General features: G+C 37.0%; 1 protein-coding gene and 1 long non-coding RNA gene across 4 annotated transcripts in view; one reads left to right on the forward strand and one right to left on the reverse strand.

The window, feature by feature from the left end:
* LOC309388255 (contactin-4-like) overlaps positions 1-27274 on the reverse strand; it is a 588970-nt gene that overhangs the window by 51329 nt on the left and 510367 nt on the right. The window contains exon 12 of the mRNA XM_081945445.1: positions 26995-27122. Coding sequence (XP_081801571.1) covers positions 26995-27122 — 128 coding nt within the window. The remainder of the gene's footprint in view (positions 1-26994; positions 27123-27274) is intronic.
* The window catches only part of LOC309388261, a 92523-nt gene that overhangs the window by 24865 nt on the left and 40384 nt on the right, over positions 1-27274 (forward strand). The gene's annotated exons all lie outside the window — the stretch shown is intronic.

Genomic DNA, 27274 nt, shown 5'->3' on the forward strand with positions numbered 1-27274 from the left:
ACAGTCTTTCAAAAGAATATTTATGACTACAGACCTTATCTATCTTGGAAAGCTGCCATGTAAATATTTTCCAAATGAGGTGCTGTGCAAGGAAAGACCTGGCATAGAGTCTCTGAGATTCATGGACAGATCTTTACACTCCTGAAACAAATCTAACGACTGACCGAACAAATTGTTTCCTGCAAAAGCCTACTCCCCTTTTGCTCCTCTTTTATTTCCTATGGGAGGGGCCAATTACCTTCCACCTATGAATTTACTCCCAAGTCGCCCCTGATTTCTGAGTTCTTCTTTTTGTCTGGCAGCTCTGCACATGCGCACACTGGGAACAGGTTCTAGCTGTTCCTCTGCCTCACTGCTGTTTAGCTCCGTAGGCAGCTGATCACTCCCAGACTGCCTTGGCCCCGTCTCTGCCTCCAATGCAGAGCCCTCATCCAAGCCTTCCCCAATCCCCAGGACTGGCCCATGCTTCTCCCCAATCTCCTCGCTGTCTGACTCTGCTGCCAGCTCTGTTGGATGCTGGCGGGCCACAACAAGACCCAAAATTCTGTTGCTAAGCAAAACAGTTGTTAAGTGAGTTTTGCATGTTTTACAGCCACTGTTGTTAAGTGAATGACTGCAGTTGTTAAGTTAGTAACACGGTTGTTAAGTGGATCTGACTTCCTCATTGACTTTACTTGTCAGAAGGTCACAAAAGTTGATCACTTGACTTCGGGACACTGCAAACCGTCCTAACAATGAACCAGTTGCCATGCATCTGAATTTTGATTATGTGACTATGGGGAGGCTGCAACAGTCGTAAGTGTGAAAAACGGTTATAAGTTACTTTTTTCGGTGCCATTGTAACTTTGAATGGTTGCTAAATGAACTGTTGTAAGTCAAGGACTACCAGTAACTCTGTGGGATAAATCCAGAAGAAAATGAAAGGGTAGCAGATGAGGAGACAGAAGGCCATTTAAATATGTTTTACCCAGAAGATGAACTCACCTCATCACACAACAGAGCAACCTTTGGACTTGGTATTGTGTCATCATTGCATGCACCAGTTTTCATCTTTCAGGCTATGTTACAGTGCTCTCAGAAATGCTGAGCAAGAACACATACTGTACCTCCTATTTTTATAAGAGGCCACTTTTCAAGTGATTTTATAAGGGGCTAGTTTGTTAGTGGTTTTCCCTTTCCTATAACAGGAAATATACTTAGCACAACTAAGCAGGTTACACAACATTTTGCAAATATATTTCTAGATTACTCAATTAGGTTTGCTTAGCTTTATCAAACTTTTGTTTTCCAAAGTGCAAAGAGTTTGTTCTCTTTGCCACAACGTTGCCATCAAGCTGTAAGAAATGTTTTAGAATTTACAAGCCATTCAGCTGCATAAGTCTTTGAGTAACAAATTATCCCATTTGAAAACAAAACCACCCTGATTTTTTATTGATTGTGTGTCCATTAGGATCCATTGTTTTCAACCAGCAGCTCAACGCTGTTTTATTTGCTTGTAGATTAAACAATGTCATGTTGTGTCATGTTAATCTAGAGTACATGATACAATGGGACACTATCTGCTGCAGCCTGAAATGAAGCAACATAAAATAAATTACAGCCTGACAGTCAAAAGGCAGATGGCATTTCTTCCCCAATCCAACTTTAAAAATGCAATTTTCAAAGTGAATGAATGAAAAGCACACACTAGATATATCTAGAAGGAAAGAAGATATAAAAGACCTGTAACAAAGTTTCTGTCAAATTTTAGAGCATGATAAACAGTGAATTAATTTTTTTGCTATAGTCAACAAATCTTTCTGATTTATTGTTCAGCTAGTAAGTAAGACTCAGGAAAATCAGGAATGCAGAATGAAGAGATTGGACAGCTATTTGTCTGAAATGGTATAGGGTCTCCTGGTTGAACAGGGGGCTTGATGAGATTACCTTCAAAGTCCCTTTCAATTCTGTTACTCTGTATTCTATAATGATGGGAAAACATTCCTAAGTATATTTTATTTTTTGTTTATGGCTATTTTTGATCTGCCATAGTTTGAACAGCTGATCTTTGGACTGTGCTTCAATATTCCTCAGCTTCAATACAATACAATACAATACAATAGCAGAATTGGAAGGGACCTTGGAAGTCTTCTAGTCCAACCCCCTGCCTAGGCAGGAAATCCTATACCGTTTCAGACAAATGGCTATCCAACATCTTCTTAAAGACTTCCGTTGTTGGGGCATTCACAACTTCTGGAAACAAGCTGTTCCACTGATTAATTGTTCTAACTGTCAGGAAATTTCTCCTCAGTTCTAAGTTGCTTCTCTCCTTGATTAGTTTCCACCCATTGCTTCTTGTTCTACCCTCAGGTACCTTGGAGAACAGTTTCACTCCCTCTTCTTTGTGGCAAACCCTGAGATATTGGAATACTGCTATCATGTCTCCCCTAGTCCTTCCTTTCATTAAACTAGACATATCCAGTTCCTGCAACCATTCTTCATATGTTTTAGTCTCTAGTCCCCTAATCATCTTTGTTGTTCTTCTCTACACTTTTTCTAGAGTCTCCACATCTTTTCTACATCGTGGCAACCAAACCTGAATGCAGTATTCCAAGTGTGGCCTTACTAAGGCATTATAAAGTGGTATTAACCCTTCACGTGATCTTGGGTCTATCCCTCTGTTTATGTAGCCTAGAATTGTGTTGGCTTTTTGGCAGCTGCTGCACACTGCTGGCTCATATTTACAATGGTTGTCCACTAGGACTCCAAGATCCCTCTCACAGTTACTACTATTGAGAAAGGTACCACCTATATTGTACCTGTGCATTTCATTTTTCTTGCCTAAATTTAGAACCTTACTCTTTTCACCATTGAATTTCATTTTATTAGATAGTGCCCAATGTTCAAGTTTGTCAAGATCCTTCTGTATCTTAAGCCTGTCTTCTGGAGTGTTGGCTATTCCTGCCAGCTTGGTGTCATCTGCAAATTTGATGAGTTCCCCATTTATTCCCTCATCCAAATCATTGATGAAGATGTTGAAGAGTACTGGGCCTAAAACAGAGCCTTGGGGTACTCCACTGCACACGTCCCTCCATGTAGATGCAGTTCCATTGAGGACTACACGTTGAGTGCGGTTGGTCAGCCAGTTACGAATCCATCTGGTGGTGATGCTGTCTAACCCACATTTTTCTACTTTATCTAGTAGTAGGTTATGGTCTACCTTATCAAATATTCAAACTTGAACCTCTCTCCTCCAAATCACATTTCCCCCCCAATCATGGTACAAGTATTACTGGTGGGATGCAGAAGTAGTCTTGGAGAAATACAAGTTCATCACCGAAGAATGAGCACTCTCAATCATTCAAGTCTGTGAAGGTTAATTAGATTGATTTGACTTGAAGTGTTGGAACATCAAGATCTTCTGTGCCCATGCAATGGTGTGTTGCACTTGCAATCACTACCGGTTTGCTGATCGTGTGCACAGTCCACCACCCCTGTGACAACCAGCTGATTGTCAGGGCTCGTGCAGGTGCCACACATTCTGCGTGCGTGTGCAATTTGCATTTTGCCATAAAAACAGATATAGAGTGCAGGCGGGTGGGCCAAAAGAGCAACCGTAGCGGTTCGCTCTCAGCTGCTCCGGACCACTACCAATTTGGCTGAACCGGGCCAAACTGGCAGCAACCTACCTCTGGTGCCCATGTTTGAGCAACTCAAGTACTGTTTGTAAGCAGTTGAAAAAATCAGGAAAAGCTTTGCCTCCATTGTTTTTCTTGTTGCTTCTCTTGCTTCTCACCACTTTCCACATAACAGGGAAAAGGAGAAGCAACACCTTCCCTATGTCATATTGTCGTCCCAAGATCGCCCGGGAGAAGAAAAGGCAAATAGAATTTCCAGGGAAGAAATAGCAAACTGAAGATGGCTTCGCTCTCAGCAGAGACCATGGAAGAATGAAGACCTGGCAAGTGGGACCAGCTCTTTGGGATTCTTCTTCAGACAAGGGAGACTTGGGATTGGTCACAAGCACAAAAAGGTGCTTCCAACAGTTGCTCCTCATGACAGCAAGACAGCAGTCACTAGTAGGTTATAATTCTGGGAGATGACGGAATGCAATTTTTACCCAAACCAATTGTTGGACCCTTCAAAAGGACTTTGGGTTTTCCATCTTACTTTTTTAATTTTGGAAATTGCTTGTGAACTGCTTTTAAGACATCAGGAACAGCACAAGGTGAATTTCTTTCAATCTTAAGCAAAGAACTTTTAAACACAAGTTTAAGTACTTTTCCTTTTTCCTTTTTTAATAAACTGCAAAAGGATAATTAGAAAGTTGTTTCTGAAAAGTCACAAGAGGACTAAAGATCAAAATGGGTTTGAAATAAGATTTTGAAATTACTTATAAAAATCCTTCCCATGGGAAAATGCTGTTACTTTAAATGCTTAAAAATGATAGGATGGGACTTTGAAAATTGGACACTGGGAAGGAACCAAAGATTATAATTAAAGGAGAAGAGCATTTAAATATGAATTACTAATACAGAATGGAGCAAAATGGGCATTTGACATATTGAATGATATTGTGAACACTGGACTCAGAAGTTAATTTTAAGTGTCTGTCATTATAGATATATTGAAAGATGTTATAAAAGAAGAACAAGCTTTACCAGACAAAATTAAAACTGATCTCAAAGTGAATTTAAAAATGACAGGTTATAAGAATGATATGGAAAAATAAACCACACTGGATATACAAATGAAAACTGGCAATATCTTAATAATTTAAAGATATGTGGACTGACCTATATAACTTTCCTATATTGAATTTACAAAAGAGACTTGTTAAATCTTGACGATAAATTACTAGAATTGTTTACACTTGTGATGAAGGAGAAACAAATAGAGCAAAATTAACATCAAATCCAAAGTTTGAAACTAGAAGAGCCAGGGCAGTGTTTATGCAAAGGCAGAAGAAATTCATGTAGTGATATGTATAATAACTACAATTAAAATGGCTATGATAACAATTTAGATGAGAAATTGGATGTGCATCAAAATGGTGAAAGATTACAAGGATACATTTATGAGTCTGAATAGAGAATCCTTCATGTTATTGAGAAAGAGGATTATTGTTTATTAAAGCTTTATGTTTTTGTCCAGTTATACTACTATACTTAACACTGACTTAAAACTCTGCTAGATAAAAATAGTTGACTTGGAAATAGTTGGGAGTAACTCAGCAAATTAGTTGGTAACAATGTAATTTTATACATGTAAAAAAAGAAAATAACTAATGATACTATCATAATAGATAATTGGGTATAGGACTGATGCTTGATAAATTCAATTGTTAAGAAAAGTGGTGAAGAGAAATGAGAATAATTCTCTGTAGCATACAATAACTAGTCAGATACTATATATAGATATATCACAGATGCCTTGAATTGTTATATCTGCATATTTTTAAATTATGTGCTAGCTAGTATTAATCTATATGATGAAATGCAATATTCCAGATATTACAGTTTATAGAATTATCTGTGTTTGTGAAGATATGTTAAACATCTCATCAGTTAAATAATTCCAATTGTTGAGGTTCAATTGTAGACAGCCTATTCTGCCATTGACCCCCACCTATTTTTTGCCTTTGTGGGGTATGCGTGGCCTGCAAAATGCATCCGGCCTGCGGGCCACCAGTTTGACACCCCTGTTCTGAAATATTCTTCCCCCAGAGGTGAGGCAGGACCTGGCTCTCTCTCTCCTTTTCATGCTTTTAGTGGTAAACCACCCAGAGTCACTGAGTATGAGATGGATGGTATGTAATTTGATAAATAAAATACATTAAAAATAATTCTATACAATAGCATCAAGAACAATTTACCAGACTATTTTGGAGATGTGCTATTTTTAAAAACCACTTTAAAACATTGCATGCATACATTTTAGCCATCGGCACATGATATACTTAACATGATATTTTAATTATTTTGGCACTTTTTTCCAGCCTCAAACTACACAACTGAAAATGGACAAACTGGATAAATATTTTAAATATAAGGATTTATTATCTTTGCTACTTACAGAGAAGAGTGAGAAATTGCTTATCTTCATTTCCACTATATAAAAAGTTCTGTGGCTCAACGTGACACTGTTTCTAGAAATGCAGAATGGAAATGTGTGTGTGTGTGTGGGGGAGAGACACACAAATGCAGTGTGCTAATAGCATGCAATGATTGATCCTAATGCAATGTAACATAATAGCATATGACGATTGATTCTAATTTATCAAGGGCCATAGATGGTTTCTTCTGTATCTGATTAACCTTCTCGGTAAGATGACCATCATTTCTGTAATGACAACAGATTTATTCCATTCTTGAAGAGATGGATATTGTCTGGGTGTAATCAATAGCTTGCAAAGGATGATACTTTGAATCATCTGCCTACTCTTTTTATCTGCCAGACACTCCTGCTTTTTTAAGCATGCCAGCTTAATTTAAAATATCCTGAAATGATGTGTACTCTGTTTTGTTACTAAATACAGAACAGTAAAACTGCATTTTTGTAGAAAACTCAGATGGTGCAGCTGCTATAAGAGACCAAATAAAAGTTTTGTGAAATGACAGATTTTATTGCCACTTCCAGAGCCTATTTGATATTAATCTTTTTGTCACGTTAGTGTGGGGGGAAACCTTGATTTAATAAAACTGCAATCTATTCTATGGAGTGATGATTAAAACAAGACATTACACTACTGCTGTTTACGTGGGAAAGCAAACATTTTTCCTTCTCTGTAAAGCTGATGAAATTTTATTTGTTTAGCCTTCATGGAACTTCCTCTGAGCCTCCCCCCTGACAGCTTCTGATGCTATTTCATTTCCAAATGTCTTTTTCAGTTGAAATTAACCTTCATTTCATTATTCAGCCTGAGAAAGGACAGGTACTTTAGCTGGCAGGATTGGTGTCTGCTGAGTGAAGCCTCTGTTTTTTTAATTGGTGCTGGTTTCTTGGTGGAAAACCTTGCATCACTGATTGTTTTAAAGATTTGCACTGCAACTTTCCATTTTCCTCTGATGCACTTTTTAATAACTGAACTTCAACAAATGGACACATGGAAAGCCTTTTGATGTATAATTTTTAGCAAGCTAGAACGAAAGGTGGTTTGGCATTGATTTGTGCAATGGAGGAAGATTACCACATCACATACTGAAGCCTTGTGCATTTATTTAGGTGATTTTGTAGTAATACTGTAGATAAACAATCTCTATAATACTGTAGAGAAGGCAATGCGACTTGTGGCCTATGGGTGATGTGGTCCCACAAGATTGTAAACTTTTAATATTAGTATTTAGTACTACAGCAATATAGCAATATTTATATACATTAACTGCAGTATATCACAGAAGTGAGTACACCCCCTCACATTTTGTAAATATTTCAGTATATCTTTTTATGTGACAACACTGAAGAAATGACACTTGGCTACAATGTAAAGTAGTGAGTGTACAGCTTGTATAAATGTGCTGTCCCCTCAAAATAACGCAACACAAAGCCATTAATGTCTAAACCGCTGGCAACAAAAGTGAGTATACCCCTAAGTGATAATGTCAAAATGGGGCTCAAAGTGTCAATATTTTGTGTGGCCACCATTATTTTCCAGCACTTCCTTAACCCTCTTGGGTCGCCGGAGCTTCACAGGTTGCCACTGGAATTCTCTTCCACTCCTATCACGGAGCTGGAGGATGTTAGAGACCTTGCACACCTCCACTTTCTGTTTCAGGATGCCCCACAGATGCTCAATAGGGTTTGGGTCTGGAGACACGCTTGGCCAGTCCATCACCTTTACCCTCAGCTTCTTTAGCAAGGCAGTGGTGGTTTTAGAGGTGTGTGTGTGGTTGTTATCATATTGGAATACTTTTAAGATCAGAAGGAAATGAGTTCTATTGTACCTTTATTTAGATAATAAAGTATTGGAGACAGAAAACTATAGGAAGGAGTGGAGTTAATCACTTGGTAATTAACAGAATGGGCAAATTCTCATAAGCCTAGAGGACAGGAAATGTCACAAAAATAAACAAGGAATTGCTGGAAAATTACTCAATATAAATGTAACATATTTGTTAGTACCTGGATAGGAATACAAGAATTGTAAGAGCTATCAAGGATTTGTCACAAAAAAGTCAGGTCAGATCTCCTTTTTCTTTCTGAATTACAATTTTACTAGACTGGGAAAGACCATGAACATGGTGAGAGGACCGGACAATAATGTCTATGGAGGATGATTAAGTGTATCCCATATATTCGGGATGCAGAACAGAAGATTGAGAGATATGCGATAGCAGTCTTCAGATATCTAAATGGTTCCATGCAGAGGAATAAGTGGAATTTCTCTTTTGTTACTCTCAATCACAGGATCAGTTTGCTTCATGAAATTATATGTTCCCATTCACAAGAGCTCCTTAAATAGAAGCTAGATAACCACCTATCTGTAATGCTTTAGAAGAGCCTGTGCTGAGCTGAGGATGGGGGTGGTGTTGAACTATATGAACTCAGTGGCACCTTCCTACTCTATGAATCTATAATTACAGAAACAGCCCTATCTAAATGGTAAGAAGGGTGGGTGGGGGGAATTAAACTGTAAGGCACAGCTAAATAAGTTCCAAAAGGGGAAATTGCTTGTTGTATCTCTATATGATTCACTTTTGATCTATGCAATCCTTCCATTAGGAGTAGTAAATCTTCTATTATCTCTATCAGATTAGATCATTAATGAAGCAGAAAGTCAGGAGAATGCTACCTACTGCAGAGGAGGTTATTCAATGCATCACTACCTCCATTACTATTCTGGGACTGGCTTCTTCCAATGAAACAGCACAAAGTCAGAACAATGTCTCTCGCCTAAGTACAAGGGATATGGAAATACGTATCTGAGGATTTTTTAATATTCATTAAAATAATGAATAAGCCTATCTGTTCTGAAGGGATCAACACTTCCGCGTGCCGCATCTGTGATTCGAGGCCTTTAGAGTGCTAGTGTGCTTAGGTAATAGCAAAGGTTTTGCTCACCAATGCATTTCTGCAGGCTGCATTTTGCTTCACGTACTAAACCTGGCAAATCTGAGCCATCCACCATTTTTATAGCGTATATTTGGTCTCCTTAAGAAGGCAGGTTTTGTTATTTGCTAGTTACATCACTGAGATTAAAAATACTGCAAAACTCACCACTAGGCTATCATGTAAAACTTTTACTTAGTGTTGTCTTCAAGTAGCACCAAACCTAAAGTCCAAAGATACATATTCTGATTTGAATCCTTTTTCTTTTACAGAAACTCTATTCATGCTCCCGTCTCTGTTCTAATGCACTCTGCTATGTTGACTTGACTATTTAAAATTCTCTCTGATTGTGATTGCTACCTTTCTTAGTTCCTACTTTCTCCTTTTATTTACCTATCTTATTAAAACCTTCCCAAAATGCAAAGGGCATAGACACTGTGCATACATGTACACCAGAGGTGGTATTCAGCCGGTTCGGACTGGTTCACCCAAAATAGTAGTGGATATCGTGGGTGGGCCTGCCCATCTGCCCTGGCTCTTTGCCCTTCCTATTTAGGCACATTTTCAAGCCAAAGCGTGGAAGGCAGAGTACATGTGTGGATGGGGCATGCTCGTATTTGTGAACCGGTAGGGAAAGCAAGTGAATACCACCCCTGATGCACACATAAACACACATAGAGCCTTTGTGGCCTCAAACTTGTGCGTAAAAAAGTGTTCTCTTCTGTGGTTTAGGCAAATAAATTTCAAGTGCCTTCTTTTGTTTTATATCCTATCATTGATATGAAGGACAGAAGGATTTTGAGGTAAATCTTAACCAGAAGGGCTTAAAGGCAAGCCTCCAAATATAGTGGTGGAAGGAATTAGTAGGAACAAAAACAAATTATACTATATGGATACTCTTTCCATATCTGTAGCACTTATTTTCCTTGAGAAGACAACAAATGGTGTACACACAGTGCATTTTTCAAATGCATTGAGCATTTTTCAAGTTAAAACTTGCAGTATGGCCCCAGTATGTTATAATTTATAATTCACGGCTCTAAAATGAACAGTACCAAAATGAAAACATGCCATTTCTGCAAGACTTTCTAAAGCCCTCTTCAAATGGTAAGTGGACCATTAGGCTTCACTGATTTTTTTTTACTGCAAACCAAATTCTCCGTGTTGTTAAACAGCTTGAAGCTGCAAAGGAACATACCAGATGGAGCGCAAAAGAAAGAGAAATAAACCTATTAAAGAAAGGGGAACCCAGTTACTTCCCATCAGGGGAGAAAATAACCGTATTTGTTTTCTGAGCAGAATGTCAGCACTTTTGCTGCTGGTTGAGGCATTCTGCTTGCTAATTTAGTAGATAGGGGAATCTTCACCATTGCCCTGAAACCAAAGTATTTCACTAAAAGCAGCAGCTGTCCTGGTATTCTCTAATGAAGATACATATATTAAAAGTGCAATTTAAGTTTCCCCTTAAACTTTCCTCTCTTAACTATGCGCAAGACCCTTGAACATTTGAGTAGCAACAATAAAGTAATTTGCAGTTGTTGCAAATTTGCTTTGATGCTATACAAAAAGATACTGGTTTGTTGTTAAATAGCCTCTAAAATAGGATAGCAGGAGTTCAAATTGAATATTTGTTGGCATGATAGCATTTTAGGCTTAAATACCAATACTGTCATAAAATACAACATGTCATTCTAGCAAATATACTATCAAGTATAGCAACTATACTATCAGTAATGGACTTTGGGAATAAAGTTTATTGTTGTTTATTATTTCCATCAGCAACTTAGCTTTTTTTAGTATGGGATGTAGCTGAATTTTAAAATTTAGCATTTCTCTAAAGCTTATTTCTTCACCATATTAGGTAAATGCTATTACTTGTTTATGATAGTTAATCGTTTTGATTTAAGAGGGTGGGTGGGTTATTTTTGCTTTTAGTTTTTTGTTAATAGTGGAAATGAGGGCCTCAGACAGGCAACCCACTCATATTTCCACCTTTAAAAAAGAACTACATTTAACCACTAAAATTTGGCATTTGGCTGCCATTTTGTTTTTGTTGCAAAACCTCAGGATGCTGGGAAAAATTACACCACTTGGACATAACACTGACATTAATGAAGCAACAAAGTATAAATTTGCTTTCTATGTGAAAGCAGATTTGAAGCCAAGGTTTACTCCTGATGATTTTATGGATATATACATTTAGGTTTTGTGGCAGCCCTGAAGAAATATTCTTTGAACACCTTAATCTAGATAACAACCCTGATATTTCCATGTAGTCACCCATGAAAGTACTTTCAAATACAGATTTTAAGCATTAGATGTTCTAAATGCAGAGCAGACTACCTTTTGGTTATGTCAAGAATGGATCTTGACCAAAAATATTGCAGGAAAAAAAACCCAAAAGAAACAACTCTGAAAAAAGAAAATGACTGCAAAAAGTAAAAAAAAGTAAAAGTCATAGAAGATGAAATATTAGAAAATAAATTTACCTATCCAATTAAGAGAATGAAATATGGATATAAAAAGTGGATATTGGAAACTGGAATGATAAATAATTATATTACAGAGTGCCAGATGGAAGTGTGTGAAGTTACACAAATGGTATTTATAGAAAAAAATTCTTAGTAGAATGATAAATTGAAGTAGTCTGTGGGATAGAAAAAAGGCAAGTAAGAAAATGCAAAAAATGAGGAAGACATAAGGTACTGCATATATAAAAAAACTGTAGTTGAAAAAAAGAATGTAATAGAAAAGGAACAGTTAAGTTTAAAAAGACAATGCAAATGCAGACCAGTACTGATGGAAACAGATGACTGAGGAAATTGGCAAAAAGGAAGTCACAAATGTTCTAACAATGTGGAAAAATGGTAAGGCTGGAGGTGCTGATTATGAAACCCAAAAAAATGTCAAAATATGGATTGGGTTTGCTGTGTGTTTTGTTTAATGTGCCTATGAATACTATAATTGCACAGAGGATTGGAACGATATTGTTATTGTTCCCCTTCACAAATAGGAAAGCACCAAGAATGAATAGGGACATTTCAGGGGGATTATTTTGTGAAGTATAATTGGGAAAGTGTTGAAAGAATTCTGAGAGAAAGAATACAACAAGTGATGAGGAAGAAAATTTGGAGTATGCAGTGAGGTTTTATGCCGGGCAGGGGACGTGTCAAAATATTTTTGCTCTTTAGCGAGTTCTTGACAAATGTATGATGGAGAAAAAGTTGGAAAATACAGTGTGCATTTGTTGATTTATAGAGGACAGAAATAAGAAAACATGTGATCCCTAGAATAAAAGGTTTATTTCTGCAGAGAATTCATACATTTTAAAAAGAGAGTGTGTTGTCACATTTTTCCTAGTGAAACAAATATTTCTTTTCGTATGATCAACTGCATCCTTGAAAACTGCTTCATGAAATAAATAAAACATGAAATTTTAGCCTTTTACAGATTATTTCAGAATAGCCAGATTACCATTGAAAGGGGTATCTATAAACCAGGTGTGTTATAAACTGGGCATTAAATTAGAGGTATGTGCTCCAACTTTCAGAAACTGTAGGTCAGAGATGTATGCTTTTTAATATCTAGTTGCTTTTCAGCAAGGCTTTCATCAAATTAATGACTAAATTGTACTGTTTGTAAAGTTGTTGTAATGAGATAATTAGTAAAGCCAATGACAAACCACCGAGAATGAAATGAACGAGCAATTCAATACAAACCAGATGGATATCTTCAATATATTTCTTGTTATCTGCTTATGGTGTTATGCTAAATTGCAGTGAATCAGTACTCAGGAAAATCATTTGAACAACAACAAAAACAAGACTGTCTGATCCAAATATATGCTAGAATAGATTTGACCAGACAATGTTTACTGAAGAGAAGCATCATTTAATCTTTTAAGATTAAAACATAATCCTTCCATGTCTATACCAATACATATTCTGCTGTAGTCCAAAAATAATGCAGTGTTATTTGCAATAATATTTTTTTAAAAAAATATGTTCATGTCATTATACATTTTAAAAAAAAGTTTTTAAACTTCTCCTTTCTCTTTTTCCGAGAACGTCATCAATTTCATCCAAACAAAATTTTAATTGCCTTCTTCTCAATTCTCAACCCATTCACTCTTTTGTCATAAAGTTATTTTGAGTTTGGTTCTCATTCATTCTTTCTTTCTACATGACCAGACCAACTCAATTTTCTTCTTTCGTGCTAGTCATTCACTTGTATTCAATCTACATTCATTACCCATTCATTCTTTAATACATTTCAGGTAGAATTCAGTTAGTGACCACTCACTCAGCAACTGTTGCAACAGTATTGAGCAAGTGTAGTTATGGTTGGTCCACAAAGTTCCAGATGTCATAGTGTAACTGGCCAGATTTCTTCAGTGTCCCATGCTCACATGATCATGATTTGTGACCTTCCCTGAGAGATCTCCACAAACAGTCAATGTCATGTGAGGTGACACTAACGGCCCATGAGGTATTTCCTTAACAACAATCTGACAACCAGGGACTGCTGTATCTAAGCAGTGTGATTATGTGATGTTGTATTGTACAACTCTATTGCTTAGTTACAGAAATTTCAGTCCCAATTATTATTATTAAGCACTGACTACCTGTAATTTTCATACTCCTCACTGCATTATACAAACAATGTAACATTTGCTGCAAATCTTTTGCGTGTCAGACCTGGAAGCCATCTTTTACATTGGGGCTTCAGGCCTGCCACATTTTTCTGCTGTGGGAAAATGGGAGGAGGGATTATATAGAGTATGGGTGAAATATAGTCTAAATAACATTCATTTCTAAGGCAGTCAAGGACACGTTGTCCTGCAACTGCGATGGTGTGACTGGGAGGCATCTCCAGTTTTGGACGGTGTCTGATTGGGCCATGTGACGGAATTGTGGGTGCTGGGTAGGGGCTTGAACTTTCTTTTGGGTGGGGAAAACCTGGAAACTTTCAGATTCGGGTTTTCCCAGAGGTGCCAATATGACATCTCTAATAAAATGGAGCTTTGAGGAAACTCAAGCCTCGGAGTCTTCTTCCGATGGGAGTGTTACTTGGAACCCTGACACTGCGTTCTTTCAGCCAAAAACATGACGGGATTTGCATATATACAGTACACAACAGACACTCACATCCCCACCCAACAGATCTCTAATCATTACCAAAACGATTCTTACCCCTTCAGAAATACATTAAGAACCAAGGAGATGTTTTACATAAAATTATATACTATAGCTTGAATGAACCTCAGAGATTATCAGGTTCACTCTCTTGCCATATCCAATATAACATCTCTGACTATCTTCCTATCTTCTAGAAAAAGAGAACTAACGTAGAAGCCTATGCCTACTTCCTTATAGTTTTAAGTAACTGGTTTCTGGCTCTAACCCCTTGGACAATAGAAATCAAGTCTACTCCAACTTCTAGGTAATAACTCTTCAGATATTTGAAGACAATTATCATATCTCCACCCTTTTCTAAGCTAAATATACCCAGATCCTTTAACTTTTCCACATAGGGTTTGATTTCTAGTTGTACGCCTGAATTCCATATCATATTTCTGTAAAACTTTATTTTCTTAAATCCTGTTCCTAATCTAGAAATGCACAACAAACTTCCTTTTCCAAATTTATACATTTCTTAATAACCTGCTAAAGAACAACAAAAAAAAACCTGGTCTGGGAAGGCTATGCATTACACTTCTCAAAGTTTGCTGATTAAACACAACTGCACTTAATACTCCAATTCTCCAGTATTTTGTCACATTGCCACCTTACTCTTTGAATACAACTGCAGAACAGAAACATAATGGCAATGTGTTTTAACGGGTGTACTCCAGGTTTGATGCATGCTTACATGAAATGATTTCATTTTTGTATTTCTATGCAACAATAAGGTCCTGGATTTTTAAAAGCACACCTCCAGTTGCTCATCTAATAGCTTAACTGAAAAATGTTATCTCTTTCTTTTCAAAGTACTTTGTGAGGCCAATCACCTATGCAAGGAGGGGATACTAGATGAAATAATTTTGATTACTATTAGGCAAGAAATAGAAATAACAGCTGTGCTTCAATAAACTCGGATGATCCTTCTATGAATGGATCTGAGCATAGGTCTGCCTGGAAAATCTGCCTACATTTACAGGAATCATTTGGGCAGCATCTCCAGCTGCCTTCGTTGGGGAGGGGAGGGAGGGTGTCCCATCTGCCCCTGTAATGTAAGATTCTGTCCTGCATTTATAGTCATCTACTGAGCACTGCTATGTTTCCTTTATTGCCTTGCTTCTCAGTATTTCCTGCCTGTCTTACAATGTGCAGTTAAAGTTATTCTTTTGTTTTCCTTTGTTCAATAAATCTGTCAGCTTCTACTTGATTTGTGTCTTTGTAGCATCTGAATCCATGGACTGGCTGCTCATATTTTTCTGTAGGAAAATACGGGGGAGCACAAATTTTAAACAAATAATAACTTCCTAACGAAGCACACCTACATTACTCCTGTAATAAAACCAGTTCCTGTATTCTTACCATTTTTTGACAATGTCAGAATATGCTTCTTTTGTATTACTTTGAACACTAATATTAATAGCATTCATTTCAGTTCTACACTTGGACATATGATTGTCTCTTTCATACAGACTTCCAAAAATTTATTCCAGAATCTCCTCGTTTCAATTTCATCCCCAAACATGTCATTGCTTTATTTTTTTAAAAAAAATTCCATTCAATTTGTTCAGCCTTCTTTACCCATAACCAAAACTATTTTTTTTATTTCCATCAAAATCATCTCCATTTTCTCTGCTCTTTAATTAAATCATACTAGACCAATAGAGGAGAAATAAAATGGGACAAAAATAGACAGAAAGATAACCTCTAAAATTAAAGTTTAGGGAAAATCAAAATCTGCAAGGAACAGAGTACGAATCTAGCAGAAAAACGAGACAGTGAGTTATAAGAAAGTTAAAATTATAAGTATAAAAAGAGCTAGATAGCAGGAAGTAGAAGCAGCCATCTTAAGCAGAGACATAAATAAATAGTAAGAGAAGACAGAAAACCTTATGGCATAAGAACATAAGCTGCTGCAAAATTAATGAGCTAAAGGCAACAGTCTTGGGTAGAAACTCTCTGGAGCCTCATTTATGAATGGGGGTAATCAATATATATCGAGTACCCTCAGACATCTCAAGTTGGGTAACTATGGTACTCTCCGGTGAATATTTTTTTAATGTATGATGCCAGAATATATGCCATAGTTCAAATAAAGATTGCAATAAATCTGTATTTTACAGAAGGCACATGATCGAAGTACAGAGGACTGAAGCCAGCTGTGATATACAGTGAAATAACCTTCCTGTGACACATTTGTTTAGACCAGAGGATTCTTTACAATTTCATGTGACAATCGTTGCTGAAAGAATGATTACAACATTGCTGTATCAAATACTTACTCTTTTTTAAAATGTGTGATAAGTGATTAATAACAATAATTCCATTCATTTTCTGTCAGAGGAATTTCAGAGAGTAATGTAGGATGTTTGCATTGTCACTGACATCGTGATAGATCTCCTGAACAGAAGACATATATACCTGCATTGTGATATTCTCATTCATTTGAGGGAATAACAAGTAGTTTTAAAACCAGAATCTATAGTATGTTTGTAACACTAAAGAACTCACGTGTTGAAAAGGTAAAGTTAAAGGTTTCCCTGCCCATTCATATCTGATTCTAGGAGCAGTGCTCATCTCCTATTCATAGCCAAAGCTATGTCCAAAGATGTGTTTGCGGTCATGTGGCTGGCATGACTCTATGCCAAGGTGCACAGAATGCTGTTATATTCTCACTGAACTGGTACCTATTTTTCTACTTGCATTTTCATGCTTTTGAAAGTTCTAGGTTGGCAGTATCATTGAACATTCATTTAATCAGAATCTGTTTCTGAATACAAATTGGTCAATGGATGGATGGGTAAATGGAAAGAGATTACAGTTCATATGTTAGCTGCACCTAATTTTTTACTTTGTCAACATTTTAAATATTCAGTACAAGTCATCAGCAGACTTGAATAAGAAATCGTTCCCTCATGCTCAATTTTGCACACTTTCATATTTTCTCTTCTTGATTCTGTATTTGGTCAGGGCTATTCAGGAGAGGACAAATATTTGGGTCTGGGTAGTTGTTAATTCTTCTTTGCAGGAGGGGGAAGTCCTGCTGGCTCTTAAGGAGGCATTGGTAGTTCCTTTCCTCAAGGAATCATGTTCGACCCAACTAATGTGGACAACTTCCATCCAGTTTACAAACTGCCCCTTTTTAGGAAGGCTGTAGAAAAAGTCATTGCATGGCAGCTTCAAAGGACTGGAGGAAGCAGATTATCTGGACCCCTTTGGATCCAGATTCAAGACAGGATATAAGATTGAGACAACATTAGTTGACCTCTGGTAGGAGCTGGATGAGGGTCCCTTTTAAAGCCCTTCATGGCTTAGTACCAGGTTACCTGAGGGACCATCTTCTTCCATCATTTCATCCAATTTGCTGGCTTTTCAAAAGGCCTTGAAAACTTGATTGTGTGCCTGGGTCTGGAGTCCTGAATCTCAAACCAGAACACACATGCCTGTGTGTGTACCAGAATGCCAGAAACCTGAAGACCAGCTGGTCTTCGGATTTTTGGCACACACATGCCTGTTGTTTGGCCATTTTTCCAGCTGTTTTCAGGCTGCTTTCAGGATCATTTTCAGGCCGTTTTTCGGGCTGGTTTTGAAAAACGGCCTGAAAACGATTTCAAAACAGCATTTTTGGCTGTTTTGGGGGGCGTTTCTAGGCACTCCAGCACCCATGAAGACCAGCTGCGCATGTGCGTGCTGGAAACCAGACCAACTGGCAACGGCGTGTGTGCCCACAGAGAGGGCTCTACATGCCACCTCTGGCACACGTGTCATAGGTTCGCCATCACAGGGTTATAATATCGCTGACTGCTATTTGTATTTAATATCTTTTTGTATTGTGCTTTAATTGTTTTGATTGTTTTTCATGATTGTTCACTACAAGAGTTACTGGTTTGAGATGAGAGACTGGATGAATGACAGCATGGGTGGATGCATAAAACACTTTTAAAGATTTTTTTAAAATGCATTCTCTGTTTGCTTTCCTTGGTCTGTAAAAATGAGGTACCAAATGGAGTGTAAAATTTAATATTTTTTCTTAAAGTGTTCCACCAGGACAAGTAACAGTAGTTTAAAACAAAAGATAGGATTCCCCGAATTTGATTTTAATTCCCTTGGGAAAAGAAAATGGCTTGTAACAGAGTTTGTTGTGCAGCTTAATTCAAGTATCTTCTGCTTGGATTCTGGGGATGTTTTCTACTCACTTATTATATAATTTTGGAAATTGTTTCTATGCATTGTCATCAGGCAGCATGAAAGGGATACAGAGCTGTCTTTAAACTGCTGTAATATCTTTTTAGCCTTCGAAACAAAAATATGCTTTCAAGTCTCTAGTTGCCTTTTTACAACGAAACACATAATTCCTCTAAAAATCTAATCAAGCAATTAAACGGTTACATTTTCAACAGCTATTTGGGTGAAATCATATACCATGAAAATACAGGAATTTATAAATTTCATATTTTTTCATTTATATCATTGATTTATTTTTATGTATTTATAAAAAAATCACTTTCATTGTTGAATTACTGCTTTATGATAACAAATAAATAAATACAACAGATAAATACAACAGAATATTATAGAAGAGGAAATTGCAAATTTCAATTGCATGTTGAATGTATGAGCATAATTGTCCTAAACATAATAATACATAACCTATAGTGTATAGGTTGTATATGACAGACACCTAAAACATTAAATGCCTATATATTTTATGCACTTTGCTGGAAATGTAAAAAAAAAAAAAATTCAAGTGATACAGGAACAAAACTCCTTCACCCAAACTGGATTGTGTAATTCTTCCAGTTACTTTTGCTATTCTTCTTTACTGCTTTTCTCTTGAACAAGTAGCAATAGCAGTAGCATTTAGGCTTACATACCATTCCACAGTGCTTTACAGCACTCTCTGGGTGGTTTACAATGTAAATATTATTTGACAATTGCCCTCAGCAATCTGGCTCATCATTCGACCGGGGAAGGATGGAAGGCTAAGTCAAACCTTGAGCCCCATCAGGATCAAACTCCAGGTTGTAACCCTAGTTAGCTTGCAATACTGTACTTTAACCACTGTGCCACCAGGTCTCCTTTTATAAAGCTACTGTTAGCCCTGGAACCATTCCCCTCCCCTCCTTTGCACTTCAGGGCTGCCACACAGCAAAGAAAGTTGAGCTGTGGAAATGGGAGGGAGGAGGAAGAGATAACTGGGGGATTGTAGCCACAATAAAATTCTTTCTCTTGAGAACCAAGAGTTTTCCCACCAGGTGCACGGAGGTGAGATCTGAGACTGAGTGACCCTTGGATTGTGACCTGATTGGACCATGTGATGGACTGCATGGGCAGGGGAGGGAAAACTCAACTTTTAATTAGGGGGAAACCCGAGGGGGACTCAGAGTCAGGTTTCCCCTGATGTGCTAATGTGACGTGCACATAAATCTATACTTTGAGGTATCCATGTTTGGTACATATAGCTAATGCTTTATTTACAGAGCTAGAACAGTAATGGAATCCTTCAGTAACAATATAACTGATAATGAGTACAGCTAGCCATTGACTTATGGGCATTCGTTCAGTGTCCATTTTTGAAGTTAGGGTTTGAAGTTATGATGGTACTGAAAAAATAGACTTACTGTATTTTTCGGAGTATAAGACACACTTTTTCCCTCAAAAAAGAGGCTGAAAATCTGGGTGTGCCTTATACACTGAATACAGCATTTTTGGCCTCCCAAAATCCTGCCCCCTTCACCAAAATGGCCATGCATAGCCTTCAGAAGGCTTCCAGAGAGCTCCTGGAGGCTGGAGAGGGCAGAAATGAGCAAAAAATGCACTTTTTTGCCCCCTCCCCAGTCCTCAGGAACACTCCATAAGCTTCATAAAGGCTATCAATGCCCTTTTTTTGACAAAAAAGAGCCTATTCTTTCCTCATTTGGGAGGGGGCACTCCCCAGGAGTACTCCATAAGCCTCCTAAGGGCTATTCATGCCTTTTTTGAAAAAAAAAACATGGGTCCATGTTTGTGAAAAACAGGCCATTTTTGGGTTTGCAGAGTGCAAAAAGTTTTTTTTTAAATTTTCCTCTTCAAAACCTTGCTGCGTCTTATACTCTGAAAAATATGGTACATGCTCCATGTTATATGCAGTGCCCGCATGGTCCTGCGGCCAAAATTTGGGTATTGTCAGCTTGGCTATACTTATGACTGCAGGAGTGCTTCAAGTCACCACCTCCACCTATCTCCCCTCAACTATGCCCTTTTGATTCCCCTGCACACTGCCTTGCAGGATAGCAAGCTCCTTCATAACTGCACATCTCTGAATCTGGTTCAGAGGTGGTTCCTACAGGTTCGGTCTGGTTTGGCCGAATAGGTAGTAACTCAGCTGGCCATGCCCTCAAACCAGTTCTATCTGTGGCGCTGTAGGAGCCACCATCTTGTTTTTTGCTTCTGCACATGTGCAGGAACATTTTTTTTTACTACAGCGCATGCGCGCGTAGCGGGAATCAAGCACACATACACGCAAAGCATGTCCCTGAGCGAACTGGCAATAACAGAAGCCAGAACCCACTGAGAAACCTCAGCCAGCCCAGCCCAGCATAGCAGACATTCATATGCCCAGCTGCCTTCTCTCCCAGTTCTCTCCACCGGCCTTCCACCTTTTGTGCCCAACTGCTATGGCCAAAGCAGAAGCAAGCTGCTCTCTTTGCCCATCTCCTGGCTGGTGGATGAAAATGAGTTTTGCAAATTGATCTCATAGTTAGGTTTTCTTGACTATTTGCCAGCTCCATGCACAGTGAGACTAAGAAGCTTCTAGAAGTAGGCAGACTGCTGCATAACAGAACAGATTTGTTAAGCAATAGAGCTTGTTGAACATTGTTGTTTTTAAAGTTGTTGGAAAAGATTCTGCTTGGAACAGCTCTGCAGGAAAGCAGCTCTCACACACTCAGAATGGGTTCTGGTGTTATCGCAAAGGCTATGTGAGCAATAAATAGCATGGGTGGTGCATTCTGTCCAAAGGAAGGAGGTACAAGTTTTGCCAGTCTCTCAGTGGGAAAGACTGCAATACACAAAACAATTATTTGCAAAATACAGTAAGGCGGATAAGCTTGCCTTGAAGGAGAAACAGGTGGCTGTGTTTCATTTATGTTTGCAAGCTGCTTAGGAGGTCTGGAAGAGATGCAAGCAAGACAAAGTGTGCAGAGGTAGAAATAGAGGAAAGCTCAGGAAAATAAACAGGCTAATTAGAAACAATAGTGGATAAGAGCATCCTTAGAAGAGAAAAGGATCAGCAGTTGAAGATTTGCAAAAAAAAGAAAACAATCTGTTGGAAAAGGGCAGGTAGATGGAATAATAGCAAAAAGCAAATTATGTGTTTAACAGATTGCTGAGTGCTGCTAACAGTAGCTTCAAAGCAAAAGTGTTCCCGCTGTCCAATGATACAGCAATTAAATAATCAGTCTAGAAAATCTTCTTTACATGCTATGAGCTTAAAAATAGATGATTATGATTTCTGGAAGGAAACTGATTATCCCCAGAAAGTCCAATGTGCACTTTATCTGGCAAAATGATAAAGGATATCCTTGAAGCATAGTATAAATACGTGTAAAATTGCCCAATCATGCCACAGGAGGACAACCTTGAGGACATTCCACAACTACGGCTACTAAAGTTTCTCCACATGAAACTCAGTAGATAGCTTGAAAAGTCCTTACCGTTCCCTAAGAAGGACTTGTAAGGTATACGATCCAGCAAAAATAGCTCTCTTGGATTTACAGGAAGTAGGGATAATAATTCCCCCTCTTACATGACATTATAATGCATTTACTGTAGTTAAGGTGAGGGCTAATATTACATGCAGCTGGTGCAAAGAAAAAGAGGGATTTCAGGATCCTTATAGATTTGGAACCTTGTGAAGATAACGTATTTGAAGCATGCTTTTGAATGCAACGATCCCATATGGGGGCTGCAATACTGAAGAGCCGGTGTGGAGTTCCTCAGAGGATTAGTCATAGAACTAAAAGGACCATAAAATTATTTGTCGGAAATACTTTGCTTTTTACATAAGCAGACTTCCAGAAAGTTAACAGTAAATTGTTGGAAACATTCAAGAAGTTGCAAGTCTGGTTTTACCTATGTTTGCTTAAGTTACCACAGGAATTAATATTCCTGTGGTAACTTAATGTTTGAATATTGTAAAGATATTCTACAGAAGGTGTCAAACTCGTGGCATGTGGGCCAGATGTGTCCCGTGCTAGCCACACCCACCCCTTGATTTAACAAAGGGGAAAAAGTTGTGATATGTCATGTGACAGTATGTAATCTACAGTATGGAAGAAGACTTGGTGTTATTTCAGGTTATGGATTCATAAATATTTGTCAAGTATGACAAAAACTATTACGTACATATTACAATAGGAAGAATATAAAAGTAGAATTCATGGTGAAGCTACTTCAGCTGTTTGTTTAGCTTACTTTTGTATCATTCAGATATCTTTTAAATATTTATTTAGTAGTTTTGATATTGAAATGTTGTGCATTTTATTGCGTTGAAGCTATGTCACCCAAAACTACTTTTGGGGTCTATTGATACAGTTTTGCCTATTTTACTTTGTAATAAATAAAAATGGAAAATATTTTTTTAGACTCATAGAATTGTATTGAAATAAGTTCTGTTAAGACTACAGAAAATATCCCAGGGAAATTCAGTACTTGCTTCAAAACTATTTTTGAAGTGACTATTATCTGAAACACAAGGGGAATTTTTAAGATAGCACTCATAAGAAAAAGAAAAGAAACAAAGTAGCTGCATTGCTTATTTTGCTAAATAAACACTAACCTTATGGCACTCTTGTTATCATTACTATGAGACTCAGAAGGATAAAGGTGCAGAAATAGAATTTCACTTCCTTTTCAATCCTAGAATATTGCTTTCACTAAAACATATTAACTTGCAAATTCCATGAATCAGAGCCTGTACTAGTCCTTAAGGAGTGGAGGGGAGTACATTTTGGGAGAGGGGGCGGTCTAGAAGCACAGTAAATAAATAAAAATAAACATATTTATTTGTAAAACATCAGCAGCAAAATTCTACCGGTAGTATGAATGACTTTAAACTTTTCACCAACGTGCTTAATTTCTTTAATGCAAAGGATAATAACAGAAATCCCTTTATTTTTCTATCTTTTGTTTTTTTTAGTTTATTATTTCTTATTCCCATCCTGAACCTCGTGTAACATTGCTTTAGAAAGAACAGTGTTATGAATGTTTGTGGATATAAGCATCTGTTGTGGACAAAGATACTCACTAATATCAGCAAAAAATGAAAGTGCTTTTACGGTTTGTTTAGACTTTCAAAGAGTTTTCTTCATTCTACAGGCCATATTGTGGGATAGATGTAAATAATTTGGATTAGAGTTAATGTCCAGGGTTGTTTTTGCCTTCTGGTGTATTCTCTGCTCCATGCAGCATATTGCTCCCATTAACGATAATGGTGCTTTGATAGCTGAAAGTGTAAAAGACCTGCTAGCTCCAGCAATAAAAGTCAAGGAACACAATGAAAAAGTGGATATAAATTAAAAATAAAGACTAAACTAATGATAAGAAGTAGAACAACCAGTAGTAGATCTGGCAATGAAGATACTAAACTGGTAGACAGATTCTGCCTTTTAGGATCAACCATCAACACTACCGAAACGAGCAGTCAAGAAATACGCCACAGTCTAGCACATCTCAATATGGCCATGGAAAAGATATAAACAGATGCCACGATGCATTTATTCCTACAAAGATCAGAATAGTGCAGCCAATGTTATTCTCCATGATACTCTATGGGAGTGAAAGTTTGACCTTCAAGAAGCTGGAGAGAAAGAATATTGATGCTTCTGGAATTTGTTGTTAAAGAAAATGTCTGAGAATACCCTCAATAGCCTAGAAAATGAAGCAATGGATCATTGAACAGATAAACTCAGAACTATCACACAAAGGTCATGATCAGGCTAAGTCATCATACTTTGGACACATTAGGCAAAGTCCTGGCTCTCTCTAACGCTGTCAAAAGTGGATCAACTCAATAACAGAGTTGATTGTGCACCATTGGAAAACTTGGAAGACACTGAGAAAATCTACCTATGTGGTCCCTAAGAGTTAACACCAACCTGATGGTACATTGGCACATAAGTAATCAATAATAGAACTGAGTAAGAATCAATCACTTTCAACTTATGACAAAATGAAGTAATTCTTAAGGTACGTTAACAAAACATGAGTTAAACACCTACACTTTGTACGAAATAATCATTCTAGACAAGTGATAGTAAGTCAGCAGACACTGAAATATCAGTTTAATTATCCTAAAAGTATAAAAAATCTTTGCCTGACGGTAGTTCATGTTATACATGTGAATAAGAGTCAATATTCATAATGCTTATTTCTATAATGCACATCTATGCATGCTATAGGGGAAAAAATGCAAAGACAAGACGATGCATTCTTCATTATGACTGCAAATGCAGGGTTTCCAGTTTTGACCAAAATTAGTATGCCTTTAATTGTATACAGTGCAATATACATTAAAAAATAAGATATGTAGCCAGGAAAACAAAATGGGCCACCTTTCACTTCAATCTGGGAGAATTAAAGTGACTGGGTTATAAAACTGTGATTAATTACGAAGCAGTACATCAATACCTTTTGATCTGTTTTCCAATACATGTTTTTTTCCTCACTCCTGCTCCCTTCCTCAAGAAGAGGGAGATGAAAGTGTTTATCAGATTTATAAAGACTTACTATATCAGATGCAAGACTACTCATCAAAAGCGTATAATTTAATTTAAAACATTAGTCATTATCAGCACATCTGCTCAATTAGAAATGCTACGACTGACATTTTACTATTCCATTTAATTTGGTAAAAGAGACTTTTTATATATAAATTATGGAGCCTTGAGATACGTTAAAAGAAGAATATTGGCTATATTGTTACAATTATGCATTGCTACATCTTGGGGGAAAATAGGACTATTATTTCAAGGAAAACAATAATATGTACCAATTTTATCACAACAAGACAGATTGCACTGATGTATTTTGAAGGGTTTTCTTTAAAAATCTTATATCAGTTGAAATACTTATTTTTATGGGGTGGATTATCTTAAATTAATAAAGTTAAGGGCTAAAATAATCAAATAGCCAGCAATGTTGTTCAGCAGAGTATAATAGACCACAAATGGGAACTACGATTTTTTTGCTTGATTACAGACTCACTGCTTCTATCATTATTATAAAGCCATAATAACCCATTTTTAGTGCTGTTTTCATAGTTATTAAAAAAAAGGACAGCACTTTTGCCTCCTTGAACACCATAATCCTAAACCAGTTCAACTGTGTACAAAATTGCAGGCTTTATTTCTTAGAGGCAATTATTTGGGAGCACACACAAGCAACGTTCTCTTTCTAAACATAATAGCAGCATTTATGTTGCAGTGTCAGTAGCTTGATAAATGCATCAATGTAATGGAGCACGGAAGGAATGGGGAAACCTCACAGCAGGAAGAGGAAGTAAAACAAAATATGTTCACTTGGTTTTCCTTATTGCAGCTCTTCTCTCTAGTTCCATAAAACCAATGAATTGGTGAAACTGATTAAACCACATGCAGTTCTTGGTTAGCTTCTCTCATAAAGGAAGCTTTATACGTTTGTCTATAAAATGCTACCCAAGCATATATGTGCCTAGAGACTACAGACACACGGTAAGAATTGTGTTGCTGAAACTAAGCAGCGCTTGCCCTGTAAGATAGCTGCTGAATGGGAGACTATTGGGGTTTTGCAGAAAAAAAACATTATTTGCTTGTGGGATTAAAACGAGCAATAAAATGCAAAACCAATTGAAAAATGTATATGCTAGTTTAAAAAAAAGAACAAACACACGGACAAAACATCACATACAGAAATGAGGTTTCAACAATTGCATAGGTAATGCCAAACGTTCTTCAGAAGATAAAGACATAAACTAATATAAAATTGTATTGATAAAGGGAGTCAAAGTTATTAATATGTGGCTTTACATTCTGGAACAGTGTGATGTGTTTAATTGCAGTTAATAATTTTTTCTAGTCTTGCTCCCAATCTGTTACAGAGGATCGTCTTTAGTAAAAATTTTGTATTATTTATTTTTCAGTGCTGTTCTGTTCACTTTTCTGCTTACTCTCCTGAGTGGTCTGTGGTTTGCTGGCACAAACACCTGTACTATTATCAGAACAATGCTCATTTTCTGAAAAAAAGAGATGCAAAAACAAATGTTTTTGAAACAAAAACAATGTATCCAGTTTAAGAGTTTTACAAACCTTGAACCATATGTGTGAGCATGAAATTCATTTTATTATTTTCAGTGACTGGTTTTTTATTTTTATTAATACAATTTTCTGTAGATGAGAAAGCAATTTCTCACCTGGTATGAAACCTGAGGAAGAATAATTAGCATGCAGGAAGAAAAAGATAATTGTGAGTGTAAGGATTTTTCCTCTAAAAAAGAAAGTACCAAATTTGGCAATTATATTTTTGAAGTACTTAATTCATATAAATATCTGTATATTATATCTATCTTCCTATACATCTATATTTATATCTCTGTGTGTGTCTGTCTGTCTGTCTTTTTCTCTGTGTGTTTTCATATATATATTTCAAGAAAGTAGCTTTTCAGAAATATACACGCAAATTTCATCATTTTTAAAAACTTTCCAAGATCTACAAATTTACAGATATCTTACTGGAACTTAAGCTAAGGAACTATTTGGTGAAGGTAATATCTTACCTTTTACTATCAGGTTCCCAGTGCTGCTGGCTATGCCAAAATGATTTGTTGCTATACATGTATAACTCCCAGCATCTGCTTTGGTAACATTGGCAATTTTTAGAGTTCCATCTTCCAAAAGAGTATGTCTGTAAATGGATAAATGCAAGTAATATTTAAATAAATAGAATAAATGATGTATTTTAAAACAATTTAAACAAGTAAGGAACAATTAGCATTTTTAAGGAAGTTGATATGTAAGAATTTTCTGGAGGCTGCAAAGCATTACTATCAAACACAA

This window comes from Natrix helvetica (assembly GCF_964273705.1).
Source record: "Natrix helvetica genome assembly, chromosome: 1".
Lineage (NCBI taxonomy): Eukaryota > Metazoa > Chordata > Lepidosauria > Squamata > Natricidae > Natrix > Natrix helvetica.